Below are 25,150 nucleotides of genomic sequence, written 5' to 3' on the forward strand. Positions count from 1 at the left end.
TCTTATTCACAAAACGTAGCACAGAAACATTTGGCCAGAACAAGAATAATAACATTTTATGAGCATGCGTTTGGCTTTTCAAACAGCCTTGCGCGCGTCCTTCACCGGGCCAGTTGTAACCAGTTTGAAACGACGCATTAAGCCTCAGGTGGAAAACAATGCAGGGTCACATGCAGGCCGCTGATGGCCCTAATAAGGTCGTGTAGCCCCTGTGGTTTTAAACAAGCATTTACAAAAGTAGCTCACAAGACTTAACACTGAGAGGATCATGTATTCATTTAATTTCCACTAATAATGCACTACAGTACACCACAGTGGATGTCTTCTCAGCAAACATTGGAATTTAGTTTATTTATTATTTTACAAATGACACATTCAATGGACAACAAACATCTCAGGGAAGATCTTATAGCAGAATTGTTAAATAACACTTTTTTACGCTACAAAGACTTGATTTAAAATAAATAGATATTTATATAAAAACTATTTTAATGATTTTATAAATTTGTGTAATAAACCAGCTTGTGTGCAGCAAGGTAAATCACGATTTTATACAAAGGCACTAAGTTAAATAGCATAAACATTCAATTTGGCTTTAGTTTAAATTTCATATTAAATGAATAAGTAAGAGGACATATTATATTCGACGAAACGGAAAATATTCATAAAGCGAAAAGGTTGCAAAGTTAATGTGTTTGAGCAAAACAGAAATAAAATGTGGACAAACTTGAACGTAAACGAGCACGGTAATAACAAACTATGACTAAAACCTCGCTGTAAACTAAACTCACTCTGCACAGCATCGCACAATCTGCTGCGGGAACAAGGAAACCACAGCAGTGAAAACACACAGGAAGCTTTAAATCGTACTTTCTCCGGTGATCTAAAGATTACTCACAGGGCAGCTCTTCATAGCTTAACAAAACCATGCTCCTCTTGAACACTGTGAGCAGACTCTGTCCCGTCAGAGCAGGTTAACCCCGTGCTTCAGTAGTCTGTGTCGGGCCTTGCTGGGCAGTAAGAAAGCGCTGTCCTGGTGGTTAGGGATGCCAGAGTTCCTCAGCGATCCCCCGTGCTGCTGGAAATACGTTTCCTGGGCCACGCTGCGGGTCCCATACACAGCAGCTCCAGCACTCCTGCGGAGAGAATGTCACATTTGCATTTCAAGCTCCGTAGGATGATGACACAAAAGAGCAAAGTGACACAATAAAGACACAGAACAGTAGAACTTTCTTTTCCAGTAAATTTGAATAGTTGGGGTGTGATCTATGCACGCAGAGGAAGAACATTGGCGGGAATGTGATGATAAACACACGATGAACTGACAGATCCAAACCCCCACCCCCGACCTCTGCTTGAGGAGCCGTGAAGGCACGTGAAACCCCCCAACGTCACGTCACTGCCGTACTGACCTGATAATAGCCTCCTGCAGAGTCTCAGTGTTACAGAAATGCGAGTGAAGAAGTGATGTGGCTCTCACAAAAGGACGCTCTGGGGCTCCCCCTGGTCGACCAGACAGGTTGGCTGCAGAGACACACAATAACAAGAGACTCAGTACCACAGCGGCACGTTAACCTGGACATGCAGGCCCTATCGCACAAAGGAATGCTGATCACAGTCTTACTAATTAGCCGTTAGCTCATGCAAAGACAAATATAAAGTACCGGATGACCCCACCCCCCCACACACATACACACACCTCCAGTCCCTCGGTACAGATGGTGGGGCAGAATATACTTACACTCTAGAAGAAAAGTGAAAACTGGGAAACTGGAAAAGACAGATCAGAGGTGCAGAAAAAAAGATGCAGAGTGAAGATAAATGCAAAGAAGAGTCAAAGAATGACTGAAGAGAGGAGGTGGGTGAGCGTGTTACTGGATCCTTACTTGTCAGTGTGCTCTGAATGCAGTCAAAATGGGCAAAGATGTAGGGTCCTGGAGCGCCTGGGGCCCCTGGAGAGATGGTCCTCAAATGGGCCTCCAAACCATTGAGTGACGCCAGGCTGCTGTGATACTGGATATGAACCGTGAAGGAAGAGCCGTGTGTTAGCATGACAAAGGCAAATTCAGTGCACTCATGTACAGCTGTGGGAAATTGACTTAAACAGTGTGACTCATCAGCTGAAGTTTTTTTTCTTCCACTAAGGTGTGGTTTTATGTTCAAAAACATTCAATATAACGTGCATAAAGAATGAGAGATTGTATAATTAAGGCTCCTGTTGCTTCTCACCACTTCCTCCACAGCTGCTGTGTCACTCAAGAAGTGCGGCTCCACCAGCAGAGCCAGCACCAAGCCTTTGACCCGGTGCAGGTACAGCGTCATGGGAATCAGTGGACACGCCTCTGGGTTGTCAAAAGCACCAGAGCAAGGGGGAGTATGTGGTACCTCTACCCTGTGGCCCTGAGCACTCCCACAGCCATCTCTGCTGACCTCGTCCAAGACCTCATCCTCTCGTGATTCCTCCGTCCATCTGAAGTCGAACGCTGCTCCGCAAGCTGTGTTTGCATCTCCTCCGCCTCCGCCTCCATTCAGATAGTCGTTTTCTCCGAACACCGAGCCGTCTCCTTCGTTTTGCATCTGACTGACTCCACTTTCGTTGCTTTGAAAACTGTGATAATACGACTTTTCAGGTTCTTCCTCCTCAGCTTCAGGGGAGTGTTTTCCGTTTGAGAAAGGAGGCTCGAGCGCCTGCGGTGAGGGTTCGATTGGGCCGACGGTGTCTTGCAATGGATCGGGGCTAAAAACGGGGCTGTCTGACAAGTGAGGGCTGAAGGACGTCTTCTGAGGAGACTGGGAGGAACCTGGATCAGATGGCTCCGACTCAAATGACGGAGTGTCGGATAACGTTCTTGACAGGCGAGTCTTTCTCAAGGGGGTGTTTTTGAGTGGAGTAGAATGGGAGCTGATGGGCAGAAAAACAGACTGAGACACAATTGTGCAAAGCGATCCTGTTTTAAAGGTCCCATATTATGCCACTTTTTCAGGTTCATAATTATATTTCAGGTTCCGACTAAAACATGTTTATATGCTTTAAGAGCTACTGTTAGTCACATAGATTCTGTAAACAGAACTGAAAGTCATTAAGAGCCGACAATACCTGAAGTCTTTGTTGACGGGCGCAGATTGCAGGTTCTGAAGTTCAGACATGGTCAAGAAGACAGTCGTGGAGCTGACAGCACCGCCAAAAGAGCTGAATTTACTCAGTCCGATGGGTCTCTGGGCCAAAATCAAAATAAAGAAACACTGACTTTAGACTCTTCTGTTAAAGGAGCAGATAATATTAATTAGTGAATTAGTGATGAGACCAATACATCAGTGTTTGCGTTGGGTATCGGCCGATGCAGGCTTCTGCGTGCAACGTTTTTTTCAGAATCAGAATCAGAAATACTTTAATAATCACTGGGGGAAGTTGTTTTTGTTGCAAACTCCATCTATACAAACAACATATTTAACAATAACAATATTATACCTATTACATATATTTGTAAATAGAGAAATATTAAACAGTATATACTGTATATAAAATATCAGTTACAACAGTAATACATACAGATCAAAAGTACTGTAAAAATGTGCAATTATTTACAGACAGGCGTCCACAGGCAGCTCCGTGTTGTTAGAGACGCCTTTTTTAAGTTCAATAAACTTTCCTTTTTTTAAGAATTAAGACTCCTATCATTTGTTATCGTCATTGTGTAATTTTTATGATGTAAATTGAGGGAGCAAAAGTAGGATCAGCTCCAAAGATCGGCTCAAGAAAATTGGCGCGCCCGTAACGGTCACCGGTTAAGGTTGATGGAAAAAAAATCAGTATCGGCCGACCCCTATTAATAATATTGTACTATTGTAATACAGCTGGCCCTGTTCTGTCCAAAGGTAACAAATCTGCCTAGCATTAGCATTAACATAGAGTTTTTTTGTTTTTGTGTACAGATTAAACAACAAAGATATGACATGTCAATTCATGAGCCTCAGTAGGGCTAGCCGTTTCCAGTCTTTATGCTAAGCTAGGCTACCAGGTTGCTAACTGTTTATGTGCTGTTGCCAAATGTTGAAGTGTTTTAGTAAAGCTCCTCCTTTAATGCGTCTTTATTTAAATGTCTGGGGAAACACTTGTATAGTCCAAATTATTGGTTACTAAAGTGGGGTTCAGGGCGGCCTTTTAAAAGGGGTCCCTGGCTCGTTCTCAGCTAATTAAAAGTTGTATTATGCCATTCCCTTGTTTAGTGACTGCAAAAGATTGTGAAAAATTATAACTGTGAGTGAGAAAAGCTTAAGAACAAACATGATGTCCTACCTTGGTGTAGGTTTCACTCTCATGGACCATCACCTTCATCGTGAGCTCTGGAGACATCTGTGTGCTCACAACTCTGTGGAGAAAAGGCAGAAAAAGCAGATTTCAAAACCTGTTATTTACAAAAAGAAATATATCACCCACTGACAGGTGGAGGAAAAAGCCAAAATGTCAGCTCACCTTCCTCTGAAAAGAATACAGCCTGCTGACACCAGAGGGCAGCGCTGACAGGCCTGAAGGATGAGGGCGGCTTTGAGCAGGAGAAGTGGGTCGACCTGGGGAAGTCAAACGGTTACCTATCATTCATGTAACAGTGCAGAAACGCAACAGTGATAAATATACAGTTTGTAAGATAATAATTGTATCAGTTCAACTGTTATACCTGACAAGACACAGCAAATGTGGGGATATAATGTATGATGATACGCCATCTACTGTTTTACATGACACATTTGGCATTAGTGCAAAAGCTAGAAATTTGCACAAACAATGGGATTAGATTGTGCTTTAAAAATAACACGTTTTTTACATTGTAGTTTAACCTGTCAAGTGTCTAATAGGCCCAAAAATATCCAGGATTTACTGGCATTTGGTATTCAGCTTGTGCACATTTACCGTAAGTGTTTGTCGAGGTGCAATGAACGCGCAGAAAGAGCACTTACACAATACCATAGGACATTGTGAAATATCCTGTCTGAGAACGTCAGACAGCAGTGGAAGTGTGTCAACATGTTGTACATACATTAGTTGAGTCGATGGTTCGCAAGCAGCTGAAGATGTGATGAAGCTCTGAGGATCCTGACTGCAGGTGTGAGAGGTACTGCGCCCATCGAGCAGCCAGAGTTTCCTGACTGTTCAGCTACAGCGCAAAACAAAGTTCAGATCACAATATGCAACTGTGAAAATGCTCAATTTTGAAAAGAAAAAAAAGGATCTGCTGGTTTGAAACTGAATTATTGCCTCATTTCTCTTTATATGCCTTTTACTCTGAGCTTTTTTTAGATTGCTCTTTTTTGTTAGTCTCTCTCTAAAACATCGTAATCTCTTTGGGACAGCAGACCTAAAGAAAAAGACTATTATGGTGTAAGACTACTAGACAACTAATGGCCGTACCTGGTAGCTCTGTCGGACGGAGCCATTGTAGAAACAAAAGAGGTTAATGAGCTGATCCAGGAGCTCACAGACACTGATGGTGGGGACTTCCACTGAGCAGCCCAGAGCCTGGGAGAGACATAAAGGTACATTTTCAGGAAAAACTCAGAAATATCTTGGAAATTTGCAACTGGACCACCCCCTTCGAGTGCTCACTCACCCAAAAGAAGTCATCTTCCATTCGGATGGCAAACTTGTTGCGGCGCAGCCTCAGTATGCGCACAGGAGAGGAGGAGAGTTCAGAGACGCAGCGGCCCGCGCCGGCGAGCTGACCGCAGAGCAGCTCCTGCTTATCTAAAGGGGTCTGACAGAAAGACATGCAGCAATCAACCTCGAGTATACAGGACGTAAAGCTCCAGGTTAAAAGTCCTATATGGCAGCAGGTTCTAATTGTAGTTTCGGTTTCTGCTAGAATATGTTTTCATGCTTTAATGTTCAAAAAACACATTATTTTTCCGACACTGTCCGTCCTAATGTACCCCTGTATTCACCCTCTGTCTGAAACGCTCTATTGCAGCATCGGCCTCTTTAAGACCAACCTCCTGAAAAAGCCCAGCCTGCACTGATTGGTCAGCATTTGCGGGTCTTCTACATCTGCGCTCTCAGCATCTCTGCTCATTCATTGCTGTCATTCAGTGCGTTTACATGAAGTTTAAAAACCAGATTATAATCAGGTTAAGGGCCCGGTTTCTTAAACACCATGTAAACACCGTACCCCGGGTAACAGACTTGAACAGGTTTCAAGTCTACGCATGCTCCCCACTCCGCGGCGGTGGCTTTTGACCCGGAACTAGAATAAACCAGGAAGAAACAGCGCTGAAAACAATGTGGGGAAAATAAACAACAATTATAGAGTGTTACCTTTAAACCGAGAGAGGACTTTGCAGCGACAAGTAACATTACTATCAAGACAAACTGTTTCGGTCGTAATTCTGTCCAAAAGTTGGGAAAAGGCCGTATTCAGTCCAGCTGTATGTTGGCGGAACGCCACCTACTGCACCGGAGGTCAAGTTACTCCGTCATTTTCCCATTCAACCCCTGCTCATGTATACGAGGGGAACTTCAGTAATCCGATCATTACCTTAACCAGGGTAAGGCCATTTTTGGGTTGCTAAAGTGCAGGTAAACGCAGTGATGGCAGTCAGGGATTGACTGTACAGATGTGTTAAAGTCATTCAAAGCTGTGGCCTCTACACTTCCTGTTCATTTTTTTAATCCTATAGCCCTAAGAAAACACTGTTTAAATCTTCTCTTCTGACACAATGGTTACTGTTCTCTAACTTTGATCACTGTTTAAAATAAAGGTTTTGGTTAAAGTGCCTCTGTTATTTAAAAAAACATGCTAGTAAAGCAGTGCTATAGCCACAGCTGATATCAAACAATAAAGAAATAACAGTATTTCAGAATAAATCAAGTTTTAACACTTTGTTCTCTAATTCTGATCTCCAGCGCATAATAAAAAAAAGTTGAAAATCTCACTTTTTATAATATGGGACCTTTAAAATGTAAACACACAAACAATCATGTGTGATCAGGACCAGACCGAACATACCAACAATATAACCAAACATGTAACATGCATCAGTATGTGAGAGTCAAACCTCTTCAGGGTAGAAGTAGCAGATTCCCTCTCTCGTAGCGTCGCCCTCTCCTGTGACTTTGGATCCATCATAGAGGAAGAAATAATTACACCTGCAAAACGAAAACACACAGAAATGCCTCATTTCTTCAGTAATGGCTTCAAACGCAGACACACAGTTGGCCACTGCTTTTCAGTAAACTGCACTGTAACTTCTGTAACTGTAACCATCTTTTATGTTTGAAAAATGACATTTAATCTGTTTTAAATGTATATATTTTATGTGTTATTTATCCCAATGCTTTGAATGTTGTATGTGAAGTACTTTGAATTGCCTTGTTGTTGAATTGTGCTATAAAAATAAACTTTTAAACTGAATCTGAATGTACTTTCATGCATAACATGTACGTTTGCTTTACAATAATAATCTTAATAATAATACTAAACTCAATAATGGTGTTAATTCAGTTTAGGAACTGGGGGATTTGACAAGAAATGCACATAAAAAGATCAGGGTAATGGTTTGATTTCACCCCATACAGTCACCAGAGAGCAGAGGTGAGTGTTTACGGTGCATCCTGCTCATCTGTGCACTAAACCTGCTCTTACCTTCTGGAGTCTGCAGGCATCAGATCAGCCATCACCGACACGAAGCCCAGGAAAAAGCCCCACACGCATCTGTTAACTTGTATCCATGTGTGTCTCACCCAACAAACTAACTAAACTAGCTAAACCTCACACTTCCAGCTGTCGGGAACAAGTAAGAAACGCATCTGATGGTGTTTTCAGCCACTGTTTGTGTCCAGCTCGCCTCTGAAAAGCCTCAGTTTGACGCAGGAATGCGGGTCAGTCACACGGAGTGGAAGTCATGTGAATGTACGGCGGCCGTACAGGGACAAACTAGTGCGCCATTGGGAAACACCAGAGGTAGAAGAGGAAAGTTACAATTTGGATGTTTATACTGTTTTAAATTCATTTTTTTTAGTATCAGATCCAAATCTAATAACAAAATATGCGACACAATAAGTGCACTATAATGTTCACCACCTGGGTTCACCTCAGTGTGAAATACTTCTATTCAATTACAATGTGCAATACTTATTTTTATATACTCTGTGCCTTGGTAAAATATTAAAAAAGAATATTTTATAAATATTTCAAAATTGTTTCTGTTTATGCTTTATTTCCCTGTGTTTATATTGTTCATATTTTTCTATTTTTTCAATTTACAATTTACTGTTTCTTCTTCTGTTTTGCTCTGTGCCTTGGCGTAAATGTAAAATATTTTTAAAATATTGTATAAATTGTTTCTGTTATTCTTATATTTATTCTATATTTCCCTGTGTTTATATTTTTCAATTTTTTCCACAATTTATTGTTTCTAATTGATGCTTCTGTGTTTTGCTCTGTGCCTTGGTGTAAATGTAAAATATTTTTTAAATATTGTATATATTATTTCTGTTATTCTTATATTTTCCTGTTTATACTGTTCATATTTTTCATTTTTTTTCCACAATTTATTTTTTCTAATTGATGCTTCTTATTTGCTTTGATGCCTTGGTGTAAATGTAAAATATTAAAGAATATTGTATATACTGTTTCTGTTATATTTTTCTATTTTTTCTACAATTTATTGTTTCTTCTATGTTTGCTCTCCTGTAATAAGGAAATGTCCCCTTTGTGGAACTAATAAAGGAATATCTTAACTTGTCTTATGTAGTGGCACATAAAGGCACTGTCTTGCTTCACCCTTTCACCCTTTTGCACCTTTATTTATACAGATCTCCTTTCTATCTTTCTAACTAATGGTCAATCTCAGGCCATTTAATAGACTAATATTTGTCATGTATCACAAGGTTTGTTTTTGGAATAATGTATTTTTTATGATTTTTTTGCAAAACTTAAATCTATTATGCCTCCTTAACTTTTTACTTGGAGATGTCAAACCACTTTGGCTTTGGCCTGTGAGTAGTAGGGTGTGCAACTATACGACAACTATGCAACATTTATGTTTTTTAATTTTTTCCCTATATTCCATTTTCGGATCTTTCAGTCACACTGAAACAAGGACTGTCCGGGGATGTCTGGTCACCTCAAGAAAGGAAAACACAGCAAGCCACCAGGGGAGCCATGTAATTATCAGGGAATGTCCCATGTGCTCACACTGACTTTGTGAAGGTGCAAGAGACCCACTCCCACCTTTTTTATTTATTTATGATTTTATTATTTTATTTACATATTTATTTAATTTCCTCTTTCTTTTTATGTAAAAAGACATAAATGGCAGTGTTACATACTCCTCTACAGTTGGTGGCGGTATGCACCAAACAAAGTTATGGTTGCAACCCGCCAATAAAAAAGAAGAAGAAGAAGAATCTTGTTTTCTTCACTCGATTGAGTTTGTCTTCAGGAGCGGACCGTGACCGCGCTCAGCTCAGTCGGCCAACGGCTGCAACAAAGCTGGACCAAACTGGAGTAAACTGGATCAAACTGGACTCCTCTGCCCACAGGGAGACACAGACCTGCCGCTGTGTCGCGTTTGTCCTGCGGTCAGGACTCAAGTATTCACCTGGACCCGCTCTGAAGCGTCGGCGGTGCCGTTGCCCCGGATAAATCGATGCTGTCCGCCATCTTGAATGTGCCCCGAGGGTCAAAGTCCAGACCCAGGGCGCAGATCCACTGTCAGGAACACAAACACACACACAAACACACACACACACTCAAACACAAACACACACAAGTGATTTTTTTTTTGTTTGTTTTTTGGCCGTATGCGACTCACACCATTCTGCCATAAATCACAACTTCACAGAGGTTCAAAAAAAGTACTTCAGTGATCATTTACTGTGCTTATCTTTATTGTTTAGAAGAAGAAGAATTCCTTTATTAGTCCTGCAATGGGGAAATTAATTTTTTTCACTCTATTATTGTTATTCATGTAACACACTCAAGCACACACACGCACGCAGGACCTATATACATGTAATTAAGGGAGAGATGAATTGCCCGTAGGTGTGAATGGTTGTCTGTCTCTGTTCGTCTCTATGTACCCTGTGATAGACTGGCGTCCTGTCCAGGGTGGACCCCGCCTCACGCCCGATGTCAGCTGGGATCGGCTCCAGCACCCCCGCGACCCCGACCCCGGGATAAGCGGTTGAAGATGAATGAATGAATGAATGCTAGAGCTGCCTGTGACTGGCGCCCCGAGCAGTTGGGAGTTTGGTGCATTGCATTGCATTGCTCAACAGCACTTCAGCAGTGCCCAGGAGATGAAATGGCACCTCTCCAGCCACCAGTCAACGCTCCATTCATGGTCCACACAGGGACTCGAGCCGGCGACCCTACGGTTCCCAGCCAAGTCACCTATGGACTGAGCTACTGCCGCCCCCCTTTATTAAGTTTTGAAGACAAAACAATACCAGCAATGGTGGATTCAGTGTTTTAGATTTTCATATTCCTCATCCACTTTTAAAATTGAGTGGTTAAAAAGATATTTAACTAAACCAACCTCACCTACCTAAATATTAATTTAGACTAAACATACACTCACTGGCCACTTTATTAGGCACACCTGCTGCTTAATAAAGTGTCAGTGTGGTCTTCTGCTGCTGTTCCCTCTCTGTTAGAAATTAGGTGGTGTGTGTTCACATGTGTGTTTGTATGCATTCCTCTGTTGGAACCAGTGGATACTTGAGTTACTGTTGCCTTTCTATCAGCTCCAACCAGTCGGGCCATTCTCCTCTGACCTCTGGCATCAACATTTGCGCCCACAGAACTGCCACTCACTCCTCACAGATGCTGAACTTCTCCCCCTCTCTCTAAGGGAGACTTCAGCCCCCCTCCTGAGAAAACCCATTTCGGCCGCTTGTACCCTCAACCTCGTTCTTTCAGTCATGACCCAGCTTTCATGACCATAGGTGAGGGTAGGAACGAAGATTGACCGGTCGATCGAGAGCTTTGCCTTCCGGCTCAGCTTTTTCTTTTTGTCACAACGGTGCAGTAGAGCGACTGCAAGACTGCCCCTGCTGCTCTGATTCTCTGGCCAAACTCATGCTCCATCGTCCCCTCACTCGTGAACATGATCCCGAGGTACTTGAACTCCTTCACTTGGGGTAAGGACTCATTCCCTACGTGGAGTAAGCAATCGACCGGTTTCCTGCTGAAAGCCATGGCCTCAGATTTAGAGGTGTTGATCCTAAGTCTGAACTGCAATTCTTCAAATCCACTAAATCTCAACTTTAATTCTTAACAGCACGCAGCGAGTGTGTGGACCTGTCCTTCCCTGACCACAGAGCACATTGAACAAATGGAAAATTGTTTTGCAAATTTATTTTGCATACAAAAATAACAAAACACAAACAAAACAATTACACTGATCTATTATTATATATAGATATAAAAAACATGATTAGAAGCAATGCCTGATCCAAAAGACAAAGCTGATTTTAGGTGTAATGATGCCGTTTACCCCTTTCTTTGCCAATTAAATACATTTAAAAATGAACATGAACCATTTTCTCTTTGAAGAGAGAGATCCTAGAAAGACCTGTGACAGTGTAAATGCACAGGTGTACCCTCATAACTTATATTTACTTCACATTATGTGTGACTCAACATCTTATTAGAGAAGTTTCAGCAAAGTGATGATCGTGAGTTACCTGATCTCAGTCCCACTGAGCACGTGTCGCTGAAGAAAGAAAAAGTCTTTGCAGCCAAATATGAAATAGTAACAGTTAGTTTTCAGATGTGGATGTAAGCCATCCTTTGTATCCTTCTCATATCCGCTGTGCCAGAGTACAGTTAGTGTCAGTGCACAGTACCTCATGTGATGAAGGCGTCCTCCTGAGGCTCCGAGACCCTCCTGAAGCCTCACTGTGGACGGCACTGATAGTGTAATTACTGTTGCATGGACTACGACTTGTATTTATATAGCGCCTTTCTAGTCTTCTGACCAGTCAAGGCGCTTTCACAGTGTTTGTCACATTCACCCATTCACACAGACATTCACACAGACATTCACACAGAATGGCACTGGACATCTACATACCATCTAATCTAACCATTCACACCACACTTACACACCCACGGGGAGCAGTGACGGGTTCAGTGTCTTGCCCAAGGACACGTCGACATGCAGACCCAGGGAGCTGGGGATCGACCCTCCAATCTCTCAAATGGAGGACAACCCACTCTTACCTCGCACAATGCAATACTGCAACAATAAGAAAGGATCCGACGCAGCATATTACACATTACAGTGAACTCCCCCGTCCGTCTACATGAGTTTCTATGACAAACGATGTGACTGAAGCAGATTTATTACAACTGCCTGACTTTAAATAAGTGAAATAGTGTTTGAACATATTATAATAGTAACATAATGAAACTGTCCTATACATGATCACATGAGCTGCTTATCAAGTAATAAAATTTCTTTCTCCATCTTCCTCATCTTGAGCGCCCTGTAGGCCATCTGTTGGTCACGGTTCTCCATCTCCTTCTTGAGGTAGCAGCAGTAAAGCGCTTTTATGTCGTCTGTGCGCTTCTGCAAAAGAAATTCAACAGCACATCAGCTCATATTCTTACTTTTCACCCTTTTTTTAATTCAATTTTGCAGATTTCAAACGAGAAAAAGTACAACAATTGTATATTGTATCGACGCATCTGCCTCAAAGTGAAAAACTGGAACCAAAACTAAAAAAACAACATGAATCCCAGCATCCCTCCCAACAACCCATGTCCGACGTGGTCACAGTAACAACTAAATACTTTGATAACATTTAACATAAGTAGATAAAATAAGGATTGTTCTTGTTCTTTGTCAGGGACATTTTGAAGGGCCGGGGCCTAAAATCATAAAAGTTAATTATTGTAAATAATAAAATGTATCCAAGGAATGACTACTTTCATGATACTGTAAGAAAAAGATATTAAAATGTATGTTTTTAAAACTATGACCTCAGATGTTGGTCCGTTGTGTCTGTTTTGTTGCAACGGAGCGTTTAGACCCGGAAGTCTTATTTTGAAAGGGTGTTACATCAGACTTAATGACTGTAATAGCTCATATGTGTTTCAGCAAGATTTCTACTGAGGTTCAAAACTGTCAGTCATTCACACAAAACATAAAACTCACCTCTGCGCTTCTTCCAACTGTTGTCGCACGTGTGGAGTTCGCCCTCTCCTGGAAGCTCTGCACAAACAAACAGGACCATGTGTTAAGTGTATTTAAAACACAAATGCCTCAAAAAGAACACGTTTGGAAGCACTTACGTCTTCAAAGTGAGTGTCGCTGACGTCCGTCTCATCACTGCTCAAGCTCTCGGGCTCGGTCTTCGTCACAGGCAGGAGGAGGACAGGGTGGCCTGAGAGTGAGGGCGCGGGGCGCAACGTAGAGTTAGATTGAGATGTAATCATGAAATGGGTTAATCAGACTTTTAGGTACACCTACCACTAATAAAAGAGCTTTCCGATCCAGTCAGCGGCTCAATGCAAGCACCCCCGGGGAGGACCTCCAATCCCAGCCTGTCGCCTCGGTGCAGCAGCACGTCCTCCTCTGCAGAGGTCAGCGACGGGGTTCCTGACCCCCCCTCGATCCTCATCACCTCCACCTGTCTTCTTTTTGCTGCATAAGTATGAATGAATTAATGAATGAATGCTTTATTACAAACATGTGAAAAATAAATTACACTTGAAGCACCAGTCATTAAAACCCTTTGTACGGAAGCTTTTATCGGACAATATTATCTGTAACAGCACAGCGATGTTGGGATGTCCTCTCTCATACCTGGACACTTATCTTCTTTTCTATGTGCAATAACTTTATCCACCACTTAAGTGCAATAATTTAATCTTGCTGCTCATTTCTGTCATTTACAGTCAGACGTATTTTATATTTGATCTTATACATTTCCTCTACATTTAACTTTTCTGATTTGATTTTCTGTGAATTGTATTTGACCTGTATTCTTACATCTACCTCATATATATTTGACTAAGAGTTTATTGTTTACTGCTTTTTTAATACTTTCTGTATTTATTTAGCTAAGAGTTTATTGTTTATCTTATACTGTACTTTTTTAATACCGCCCTTGTGTTTTTGTAAGCTGCTGGAAACTCAATTTCCTTGTGGGAATCATCCCAAAGGATCAATAAAGAGAAGTCCAAGTCTAAATCCGTACGATTCACACTTATTTTGACGATCCACAAATATGTATTTATCCATAAATAACTTACTCTGAAATTACGTGTCATATTTACAGATGCATATTTGTGTTTCGCCTCCTGTGAGTCTGTGAGCAACGTAACATTTGTGGCTTCTTTTATATTTATTTTCATCACTTTGTCTTAACTTTCACCAACGCTGATCTGTGGAATAAACCTCACAAATGTAAGGATGTAAGGTGCAATCATTTGTAATTGTGAATTATAGTTTTGTAAAGTTATATCCACAAAGATAAATGGGGATTAGCAAATATGTAGAACTCAGGCTGTAAAATGTGTATTTAAATTTCACATCAAAATAATAGATGTCACAAAAAAATACATGTAAACTCATTTTTAAGCATTTACAGATCCATCTGTACACGTAAACATTTACACATTTTCAGCCTGAGTTCTACATATTTGCAAATCCCCATTTACTTTTGTGGATGTAACTTTACAAACCTAGAATACACACGTACAAATGACATTTGTGAGGTCTATTCTACAGATCAGCGGTGGTAAAAGTTAAGACAAATATATGAAAATGAATAAAAAAGATGTACAGGGGGCGATCCACAAATATGCAAACCCGGTTTCACAAGTAGAATGAGTATGTTAATACATAGATATGACTACGTACTAAGTTATATTTTTTGCAAGTGAACAAAAACATATTTATGGATAGTCAAAAACGTGTGAATCGTACTCTGTGGATTTAAAACACTGCTGTGCTTTTACAGATAATATTGTCCAATAACAGCTTCCATATAAGGATATATTTTAAAGGGGCATTACACCACTGAAAACGTAGACGTGCAATAAGAAAGATACCTGTTTGCACTATGTTTTTATGTTTGACTTTCACTTGCTGCCAAGACCTTTTGTAGCCGCTGTCCGATGCCCTGAAAATGATAAAATGTGGAAAAGTGCATTAGACTCATATTCTGGATGAAGTTCAGTGAGGCACACTCATGCGAACAGGTCTCCTTACGCGTTTATTTTATCAGCGATTCTCTGCCAGGCCTCCTCTCTCAGTTTGGAGGCACTGGTCGTGTTGGACTTTGCTGTCAGTATCTCTCTCTCTTCTTCATACAACTTCAAAATGAGTTCCTGCTCTCTGGAGCTGAAGAAATGTGCCCTTTCCTGTTTTTTCATCATCTGCAGATCTATGAGAACACGCACACAAAGAAACTATGTGTAAATGCATTTAATGAGAGGCAAGAACCACCATTGTTTGTGTACAGTAGGTTGTGATATTCTCCTCACCTCTGTCTGTGCTCATGGATTGTGATCCGGGTTTCGGCGTGCGATTGCTTTTCCCTCCGTGCTGGGGGCGGGCGCGCGCAGTTATTCGAGATGTTTCAATGCTAGATTTAGTAATCAAATCGTAACCGGGCGCTCGTGAAAACGGAGCAAAACCGAGCCGAATAAACGCGACGGTCGGTAACGGCGCGCTTCACGGTGATGAATGGACGTCTAAGCGACGGAAGCGTGGGAAAGATAACGTTGTTGTGAGGCTGGACATCAGCGAGCTTTGTTAACCCCGGATTTTGTAAGTCGGCTTAAAGCGCGTTCACGTAGAGGAGGTGGAGCCTGTAACCATAGAAATAAAGACAGAAGTGCCTTCCTGTCTCTCAGCATGCGTCGGTGCCGCCGCCATCTTGTGTCGGGGCTCCAAGAGAGTTGAAGGATAAACTTTTTATATAGTAGGGAAGATTTTATTTTATCTTGTATGTTACGAACGTTTGTTTTCGACAAATAACTGTACTGTGTTACCATGGTAACTCACAACTCTCTCTCCCACTACAGAGCAGGAGTTTGAGGAAGAAACTGTGTAAAGTAGGATACTGTAAATACTGTAATTATGAAAATCAAGTGTATATATTGTAAATATTGCAATGCTGTGTATATATTGTAAAAGCGTAAATATTGTAGATATTACTATCAAATTTGTAGAAATATTACAATCAAGTATATCTATTGTAAACATTACAGTAAAATGTGTATATTTTATATATTGCAATCAAGTGTATATTGTAAATATTACAATGCAGTGTATGTATCGTAATCATCGCAATAGAATGTGTATAAACATTACAATCATATGTGTATATTGTAAATATTGCAATGAAATGTATATAGTGTAAATATTACATTCAAATATGTATATTTTATATATTGCAATAAAGTGTAAATATTGCAATCATGTGTATAAATATTACAATCAAATGTGCATATTGTAAATATTGCGTAGCTAGTTCATAATCAGTAGTTATTGTACCAAACGTATACAATGCCTGTGTGTAAATATCTGCCCTGTCTTGTTCTTTTTCCAAATTAGCAAGTAAATGTCTATTCATCTTTCATATTAAAAGTTAAAATATATATTCAAAGAAAAGATTTGCTTGTAAAATATATTGTGTACATTGTGTATAGTTCTCTACAAATCATATATCAAGTATTCTGCAGGCCAGGTGCAGACTAACTCCTAGAAAATGTAATGGAAAGGTTGTTTAGTAACATGTTTTAGCCGTGACCCAACTAGCCTGTGATTGTAGGAATTTGTGTGAATGTGCTTTACGTTTTGAACATAGGTTGTGTTTGTGTAATTATGATGTTTTATCTTCGTGTGTCACCTTTGCTTCTATTGGCGTTCATTCATTTATAGCAGCGCCACCCCGTACCAAGATGGCGGCTCTGTTGACGCATTGCTCCCCATAGGCGGCTGTGTTAAAGGGCACTTCTGCTCTTTATTTCCATGGTCTGGAACAAAGAGTGAGCCACTTTAAACAGGTCCAGCATCCATAAAAAGATGTTCCACACCACAGAGTGGACACTGACTTAGATGCATGTGTGGTTTTGTAAATAAATGAATGCAGTTAAAACCAAAACCCATATTTTTATTACCTGTTTAGTTACACAGAGTTTCTGGGTGGAGGTGAAAAACTGGTTCACAGTTTCTGGGCCAAGCTTTAACAACTCATGAAATGACTCTTGGAAAATCAGAAGGAAATTACACGGTGAGTGTGGTGATTATATTGTTGTTTTTTTAATTTATAAATCAAGGAAGCAACAGTTTTCAAAGATATTATACTGAAATCTAGGTTATCTAACGTGAACTAAGCGCCTTTTCTGAAGGAATCCCTTCAGGAATCCCTGTTTACTCAATTATCTGTGCTATTTGATTGCAAGGTTACAGAGAAACACTTTGAATATAAATGTGTGATTTCCCTTTGTTTTGTTTGTGTTTTATGGTTTGTTGCTTCCCCTATTATGTAAATCTTACGTCTGTCTAATGTTTCCACATGCAATCGTGTTATAACAATGGATTCACTTGTTTAGCCGTAGTACATGCAATGAACTGAATTTTGAATTATTTAATTAAACCCTATTAGTTATATTTATTATTACTATTATCATTAATATATATATATATATTTTTTTTTATTGAAAATCTTTATTTTACAATTGAAAAAGTACAGACAATCAGAGTGTTCATAGAAACAACAAATACAGTTGGTGCTTTATTTTATGTGTAGGGACTCTTCTCATGCTGCTGCAGAGGTTTGGTGTTATTTTGAGCAGAGTTAGTGGTTAAAAAAGACGTTTTAATGCGTTCACCTTGCTGCCCCGAGCTAATCAGAGTTAGCCACATTCTAGTGCTGCGACTCTCCGGTATCTCCGTTAATAGTTAGAAAAATGATCTCCACACTTATTTAACGAGTGTATTTGCTGAAAAAGACCCTAGGATGATTTTACGCCGTAATTTCACTTTAACCTTCAACGTCTCAGTGTACAATCTAAGCGAAGCAGTCCTGCTGACAAGAATAATAACTTAACTAAACTCAAAGAACTACATCTGGATTTATACAGTGTGAAATTAATTCGCTGCCAGTTATTTTATAGTAAATGTGCTTTTTTTTCTGCTGACTCAGCTGTAGTTCATGGTGTTTCCATCCAGTGGATTTGCGGGAGCTCTGTTCTATTTTTATTATTGTTCGTGTTGCACTGTTTTTAACAACCATACGGTGTCCTTGAGTGCTTAGAAAGACGCCTATAAATAAAATGTGTGATTATTATGATTATTCACCACAGGTGATAGGAGTACGCACGCTTCTCCGCAAATTATTTTTCTATAAATACCAACGTTTGCACATTTCTGCCTGGCTATGCTCAGTTTTTGTGCGCAGTAAGATTTATAAAGGAGGCCCCAGGAGCCTGAAACTGAAGTAACTGAATTAAAGTCAACCTTGATTTTGTTTGCTGTAAAAAAAGAAAAAAAAAAGAGGGCTATTCGTTTAAACAATACTTTCTAGTCGAAAAGCCTGGAGCAGTAAATCACTGCAACACACAAGAAATAAATCATGAATTGAGGTCATAATAGTTACTTTATTTATGTTAATTTAGTTTCAAGTCTGACATTTTGCGTAATGGTCCGGAGTAAAGGAACTGTTGGTTCAGGTGCCTCGCGTTGAGAGCACAGAGGTAAACACAACAAAAAGAAGAGTAAACTGTAAATGGAAATATGGTCCAGTAACAAACACTGAGGGAGGAGTGGTCCCTGTGAAGGTTAAGAAGTCTGGAGGGAGACTTTAATCATCGTGGCCCTCATAGCCATCGGGAAGGGCGTTCAAGTGTGAGTTGTGGAACAGGCTTTTGTTGCCATCTCCCCAAGGGAAACGCTGTAAGATAAAATAAAAAGAAACATCATTAAGTAAAAATATGGATAATGTGATAGTTCAGACATTACGGAACGTAAATCATTTAAGTTGCATTAAGTCAGACCTTGCTGCGAATGCGAAGGTGGGAGTAAGCGACAAACTCTGGCTGTTCGTGGCTATGTTCCTGCTCTTTCAGGTACATGTTCAACATGCACACGGCCACGCCAGGCAGGGCGACCACGAAGGAGAGGATCTTCCATGTCCTGGCTGGAAGAGAAAGACAATAACTTTAACATAGAAGCAAACACAAACCCAACCACAATAGGACTGCTGAGAATTCAATTTCACTTTCTTTAAGTTGTTTCAACGCCAGAGAGGAAATGTTGAGCAACATAGACGGTTGTTAGGAGTAAGTCTTCAGGGGTACACCAGTTTTACGCTATGTATGAAAACTGATATATTTCCATGTACGTTGCTGATTTACAGTATTGTAAATAAATATATATATTCTTAAAATGGGAGACATAAAAAAACATTTGATAATCCAAAAAAACTTCTGTTCTTTCTATGTCATTAGGACAGCTAATAATAATACAAATAATAATAATAATAATAATAATAATAATAATAATAATAATACAAATATGTGATGTGATCTTTACCAACTACCTCACTGAAAAGCCCCAAGCTAACATCTATGGAAGTTACTATTCAAATTGATGATAAAACAACAATTATTGGAAAAACCCAAACAATAAAAAGCAGATTTATAGATTATTTAAATGAAATAATTTATTTTAAAAGGACTGCGTGTCAAGTCAAGTCTATGTTTTGTGGTGAGGGGCTTCCAGATGTAGATCCAGATCAGGATCATTTGAAAGCGTTAGGATTTAAAACGTGTTTGAGACTTTTGCGACACACATTATCGACTATCCGTAATAGTTATTAGACCAGATTATTTAAAAGTCAGTTTATATTAAAAGTTTTATTAGTACTTGATTAAATAAATATTGTTCATATAGATCAGGAGCAATATTCAGCCACTTAAGCTGTATTATGCAGCCTTGGCCTTCACTTCAAACAGTTTTAATTACAGCTGCAACCAACTGAATTTGTCATTTATCTCCAAGATTAATCGATTAATCGTTTGGTTTCAAAAATGTCAGAAAATGCTGATAAGTGTTTTCCAAAGACTAATCCTTACAGTTCATTGTTAATAACTCAAAGATGTTCAGTTTGCTGTCATATTTACATTTCAGAAGCTGAAATCAGAAACTTTTGCCTCTTTTTCTTAGAAAATGACACAAAGCGATTAAAAGATTACCAAAATAGTTTGCACTTAATTTAATAGTTGCTAAACTTTAATCTACTACTCATTGCAGCTGCTTTTGATCTGCATTTAAAAAGAAAATGTGTACTTGTGCTTTGTTATGCAAAGCTCTTGAGAATCATATTTACCTTTGTTTCTCTCTAAAGAAAAGCTCATATTTTCTGCACCAATCTGTTTAAAGATATTTATCTTAAACTTTCTTTTCCAAGTTGGGAGCAGGGTTCATACACAACTGTCCGAGGTCAAATCCAAGCACTTTCAAGGTCCATTTTCAAGCTTTCCAGCACCTTACAGTTGTGGTAAATTACATATTTCTAAGAATACATTGGAAAAAATATAATTGGACTTATAATATAATTGTGGTTCGTAGAACCAGAAGGAAGAGATATAAATGAAGACTACTCTATAGCTTTTGTTGTGACAGAAAGGCACATCATTTCAAGCACTTTCAAGTACTTCATCCGAAATTCAAGCCCTGTTTCCAACCTTGAAAATACAACATTAAACTTCAAGCATTTTAAAGGATTTCCAGCACCTGTGGGAGACACTTTTATGACAGTTGTGAGTAACTTTACCCATTGACCTGACGGGACACTGTTGTTGCTCTTTAGCAGGACGTTTAGCTCGTGCTCGTGGCCACTTCCGAGACTTTAAATAAATAAACTAAAGTTCACTGGAACTACAAACTTTATCAGGGGTTTTAAGAGTACTTAAATTGAGGTGTCAGGTTGAAATGTCTTCAGTTTCTGTGGTGTCCGCTCACGGATGCTAGCAAGCTAATGCTAGCGCTAAAGTAGCTAACGTTAGCTCAGCAAGGTCACTGTCCAAACATCACAGGTTGTCATGGAAATAGTGGATAATAAATACAACATGTGATGAACAACGATGTGCTGCGAGTGCCTACCCTGGTCGCCGTGTTCGGCAGCAGCTGCGGAGAGCTGGCGCCGGGTCTGGGTCAAAGAAGACCTCAGCAACATCTGAGAGAAGCGTCCGAGAGCCGCCATTTTCTTTTCTGAGAGGCGCAGAGACACCGGAAGAGATTAGTACAGAGGAGTCACGTGGTGAGGCAGAGGAGTCACGTGGTGCGGCTGTGAAGAGGCGCTCAGGAGATCAACAACCCTGGGCACGTTTACTGTCATTCTGCCACTGGAGGTTCATGGGCATTTTAAATGGATATTTCTTTAATTATATTAAATTAATACGTCACGACGAAGCCATGTAGTGCAGTGCAAACATTTAATTTTCATTTCCATTACCCTTTATTTAACCAGGGATATTCCCATTGAGATTTAAAATCAGGAGACAGCAGCATAAACACACAAGTTTCACATTTAAAACCAAAACAACACACCACATAACATGACACACAACTTCATATGATAAATCAACAAAATAAAACAAATGTAAGTTTAAATTGTAGTCATTGTTGAGTTTCAGCAAATAATATAAGTGTCACAGCAGCAGAGACTGTTCTAGAGTCTGTTGGGGCCCTCAAACCGGTGTTCATCACCATTATGTTATAAATAATCTGACACCGACAAGAAAAATGTGAAACGTGAAAATAAAATATATTTTGTTACGACGGCGTATTAGGGCCAAGTATGAAAAGCAGTGGGGAACCTTCAGGGCCTTCTACGCCTTCAGAGAAGGCCTAAATAAATAAGAAATAATAATAAATTCAATAATAATAATAATGAAGTATTCAATAAAAAAAATATATATTTTTTTTTTTATTTCTATCGCATTTAATTTAATACAATATATTAATACATTTTCTCTCATCTTTGTTCTAAAATTAAGCTTTCTGTCAAGTTCATGTCCTGAAAACCTGTTATCCAATCATAATCGTCTGTCTCTATTAAGGCCAGGTTAGCTGGCTCATTCATTGGTTAGGACTTCACGAATCCCGGGGAAGGCCAAGCTATATGTTTTGGTGTGGTGAGTGACGGGCAAATCGACCAATCACGGTTTGATTTCTAGAGAGCGGGAATTAAACAAAAGATCCAAGGCCTTCATGAAGTCCAAGCAGCGAATCTATGCAGAGTGGTGAGAGCGGTTGATTTAAATGGCGGAAGACGAGAGTGACGTTGTGGCTAGCTTGATAGCATCGCCCTTTTCAAGGCGGGCCTTCACAGAAAAACTTGAAATAATAAAAAACGGAAGACTAACTCCAGAGCTGGAATTAAAAGAAAAGGTTAAGAAAGTGGAAAGGCATTTCAAGACCGAAAATTATCAGCGGTATCCATGGATGACTGGCTGTAAGGACACAAACAGGCTGTACTGCTGGAGTTGTTTACTTTTTACAACTGACAAGTCATCCACCTGGGTCAGCGGCGGATTTGTCAGCCTTACAAATCTGACAAAGTCAGCCCATCGACACCAAGATTCTGCGGCACACCTGCAAGCGATGGTCAATTTGAAAACTTTTGGGGACACAAGAATTGATCTTCAGCTAGATGAGCAGCACCGGAATCATACAACGGCCCACAACAACAAGGTCAGGCAGAACAGAGAAATCCTGAAACGTCTCATCAATGTCGTCACATTTCTTGGAAAGCAAGAGCTGGCATTTCGAGGACATGATGAGAGTAAAGATTCTGAATTTGACTCCATCTATGAGGACACTGTGCGCGAAGTCGAGGTTCCCAGCGGGCGCAGGGCACGGAGAGTCGGAGATGTGCGCGCAGCGTACCAGCGGCTGCACAGTGAAATCCTGGACAACATCCTCACTCAGCTGCGGAACAGGTTCAAGGATCATGAAAAACTCATGTTCCTTGCCCTTCTGGACCCCAAGAAGTTTACCTCACACAGAGAAAACTTCCCCAGCTCTGAGTTCCAGAGCCTCACGGAAAGCTACGGGCTGCATTTTGACCTCCCCAGGCTCAAGACTGAACTGACGGTCATGTACAACATGGCAAACTTTGAGGCAATGAGCCCAGCAGACCTGCTGCACTTTCTGACTCTTAAAGAGCTGACTGAGAGCATGCCGCAGCTGTATCACCTCACCTGCCTGGTGCTGACCATCCCCGTGTCCACCTCCTCCGTGGAGCGGTCTTTCTCGGCGACGAATGGACTTCGTGTTTATTTAAGGTAGGCCTCTGTTATAATACACCTTGATTATTATTTCAAGGGATTAAGATTACTGGCCAAGTGGACATTTGGGAATTTGTATTTATTGCGGAGGTTGTCCCAGCGCAAATTGCCTTGAATTCAGTATGTGATCAATCAATCAATCAATCAATCAATCAATCAATCAATGTATCAAACGTATCATAAGTGTGTGGTGGGATTTTTCAGAGGGTTTTTATTCTCTTCATGTTCACTTGTCTGTCCCTTTCCCTGTGGAGAATTAAGGAGGTATAGTAGTAAAAATTGTGACTTCAATTTATTTGACATTGGTATTCATTGCGCTATGCGTAATTGCGCATGGAGAGGCATTTCCACTTCATTGCAACTTTAAAAAATAGTCTTTGTATTACAAGCTTTGTGTAACTTTTGAAATTGTATTGTAGATTGATAATGCTAATGAATTTATGTGTGAATGATTTGTCATGCGCCGTGATTTCATAGCGCTGTCCAAGGTGATGAAATGAGCCTCTGTGTCCGCAGCGTCACAGGGTGACATTCTGGGTGACCTTTTATATTTCCAGATTTTCCGAAGTTAATGTTGAGAATGTTTCTTGTTGCGGAGAATGTTATTGACGTTATGGTCTATTTGTTTACATCCTTGTCATCGTTAATTAAATTTGCACTTGTAAAACCCTTTTAATTCGTTGTACTGTTGCTTTTTTCCGCGATGATTTTTTTTCTTCTCGGCGGTGAGGTGAAGGCCCAGCTGTAGTGCTCACGGTTCGCCACTGATGAAAAGAAATATACGGACCCAGGGGAGGGGGGTCATTTTTAGAGAAAAATGTTGCAGATTTATGAGATTAAAGTGGCAAATCTATGAGGAAATAAAGTTGCAGATTTACGAGTTTAAAAAGTAGGAAATCTACGGGAAAAAACTTGCAGATTTACGAGATTCAAATTGGAAAAAATTGTGTTTCGTGTACCACTCCCTGTTGAGCTACATCACTTCAGAATCAAATGGTACTTGATGCAATTGTCCTCCCCTATGGGAGTCGCCATCTTGTCAGACTTTGACTCCGCCTCATTTCCTCTTACCAAAATAGGACATATGTGACGTAGGGGGGAGAAAGATACAACCGTCTGGCTGAGGTATACCTCAGAGGAGAAGTGACGGTCAACAGCTAGCTGTCACTCAAGAGGCTGCGCCCCTAATTATTCATAAACTTTAACCTCAAAAAAAATATAAACTAGTCTGGTACAAAATAAAATCCCCCCCATCAGTGTTGTCATGGAGATTTGACCTAAACACACGGACTAGAATGTTTTTTTGTACCAGTCCTTAAACGGGTTTAATGATGCTGTGAAAACGGCCTTGTAACATGGGGGTCAATGAGAAACTGCTCTATCATGCAAACTACTCCTACTGGACACTCGGAGAACTGCAGTTTTTGGGCACTTCCTTATTGGATCAACCAGGAAGTCGCTTTAGTGGGGGCTTGGGTGGGGCCCCCTAAGGGAGGTCATGTCTCCTTGTCACCACTGTTTGTCAGCGCTCGGGGGGGCCCCTACTGGCCCCAAGCAGTTACCAGCAGCAGAAGTGCAAGAAAAGATACATACATGGTAAATAATACAGGTGACTTAGAAATACTATATTCAAAATGCAGCATTAAAAGGTGAAATGAAAAGTATTTAATACTGCTATATTGCTGCACCAACATATCCCCAAAGCAATTTCAGTCAAAAGCAACTGGACTTGGTTATTTGTGTAACCAAGTCCAGTTGCTTTTGACTGAAATTGCGTTGGGGATATCGATGACCTGGACAAATGAGAACATTCACAGGCTTATTGCACCAACATAAAT

The 25,150-nt window shown here is 40.3% G+C and overlaps 3 protein-coding genes across 3 annotated transcripts; all 3 read right to left on the bottom strand.

The window, feature by feature from the left end:
- Positions 1-448: 448 nt before the first annotated feature.
- On the bottom strand, positions 449-7,837 carry hps4 (HPS4 biogenesis of lysosomal organelles complex 3 subunit 2). Its single transcript, XM_083912513.1, has 12 exons — positions 7,635-7,837; positions 7,048-7,138; positions 5,607-5,750; positions 5,408-5,515; positions 5,037-5,153; positions 4,475-4,569; positions 4,298-4,370; positions 3,098-3,216; positions 2,230-2,902; positions 1,887-2,013; positions 1,413-1,524; positions 449-1,136 (listed from the first exon to the last, which is right to left on the bottom strand). Exons 1-12 carry the CDS (start codon positions 7,664-7,666, stop codon positions 965-967), a joined length of 1,863 nt encoding a protein of 620 aa, XP_083768639.1. The 5' UTR covers positions 7,667-7,837; the 3' UTR covers positions 449-964.
- Positions 7,838-12,426: 4,589 nt separating this feature from the next.
- On the bottom strand, positions 12,427-13,624 carry LOC310946359 (uncharacterized protein; the record flags this gene model as incomplete). Its single annotated transcript, XM_083912801.1, has 4 exons — positions 12,427-12,570; positions 13,159-13,215; positions 13,296-13,387; positions 13,474-13,624. 4 exons carry the CDS (start codon positions 13,622-13,624, stop codon positions 12,427-12,429), a joined length of 444 nt encoding a protein of 147 aa, XP_083768927.1.
- Positions 13,625-18,597: 4,973 nt separating this feature from the next.
- Positions 18,598-21,232, bottom strand: cox6a1 (cytochrome c oxidase subunit 6A1). Its single transcript, XM_083912031.1, has 3 exons — positions 21,124-21,232; positions 19,014-19,156; positions 18,598-18,910 (listed from the first exon to the last, which is right to left on the bottom strand). The coding sequence occupies exons 1-3, from the start codon at positions 21,221-21,223 to the stop codon at positions 18,821-18,823; spliced, it is 333 nt and encodes a 110-aa protein (XP_083768157.1). The 5' UTR covers positions 21,224-21,232; the 3' UTR covers positions 18,598-18,820.
- Positions 21,233-25,150: the final 3,918 nt, after the last annotated feature.

The sequence above is a fragment of the Echiichthys vipera genome (genome assembly GCF_963691815.1).
Source record: "Echiichthys vipera genome assembly, chromosome: 4".
Classification (NCBI taxonomy): Eukaryota; Metazoa; Chordata; class Actinopteri; order Perciformes; family Trachinidae; genus Echiichthys; species Echiichthys vipera.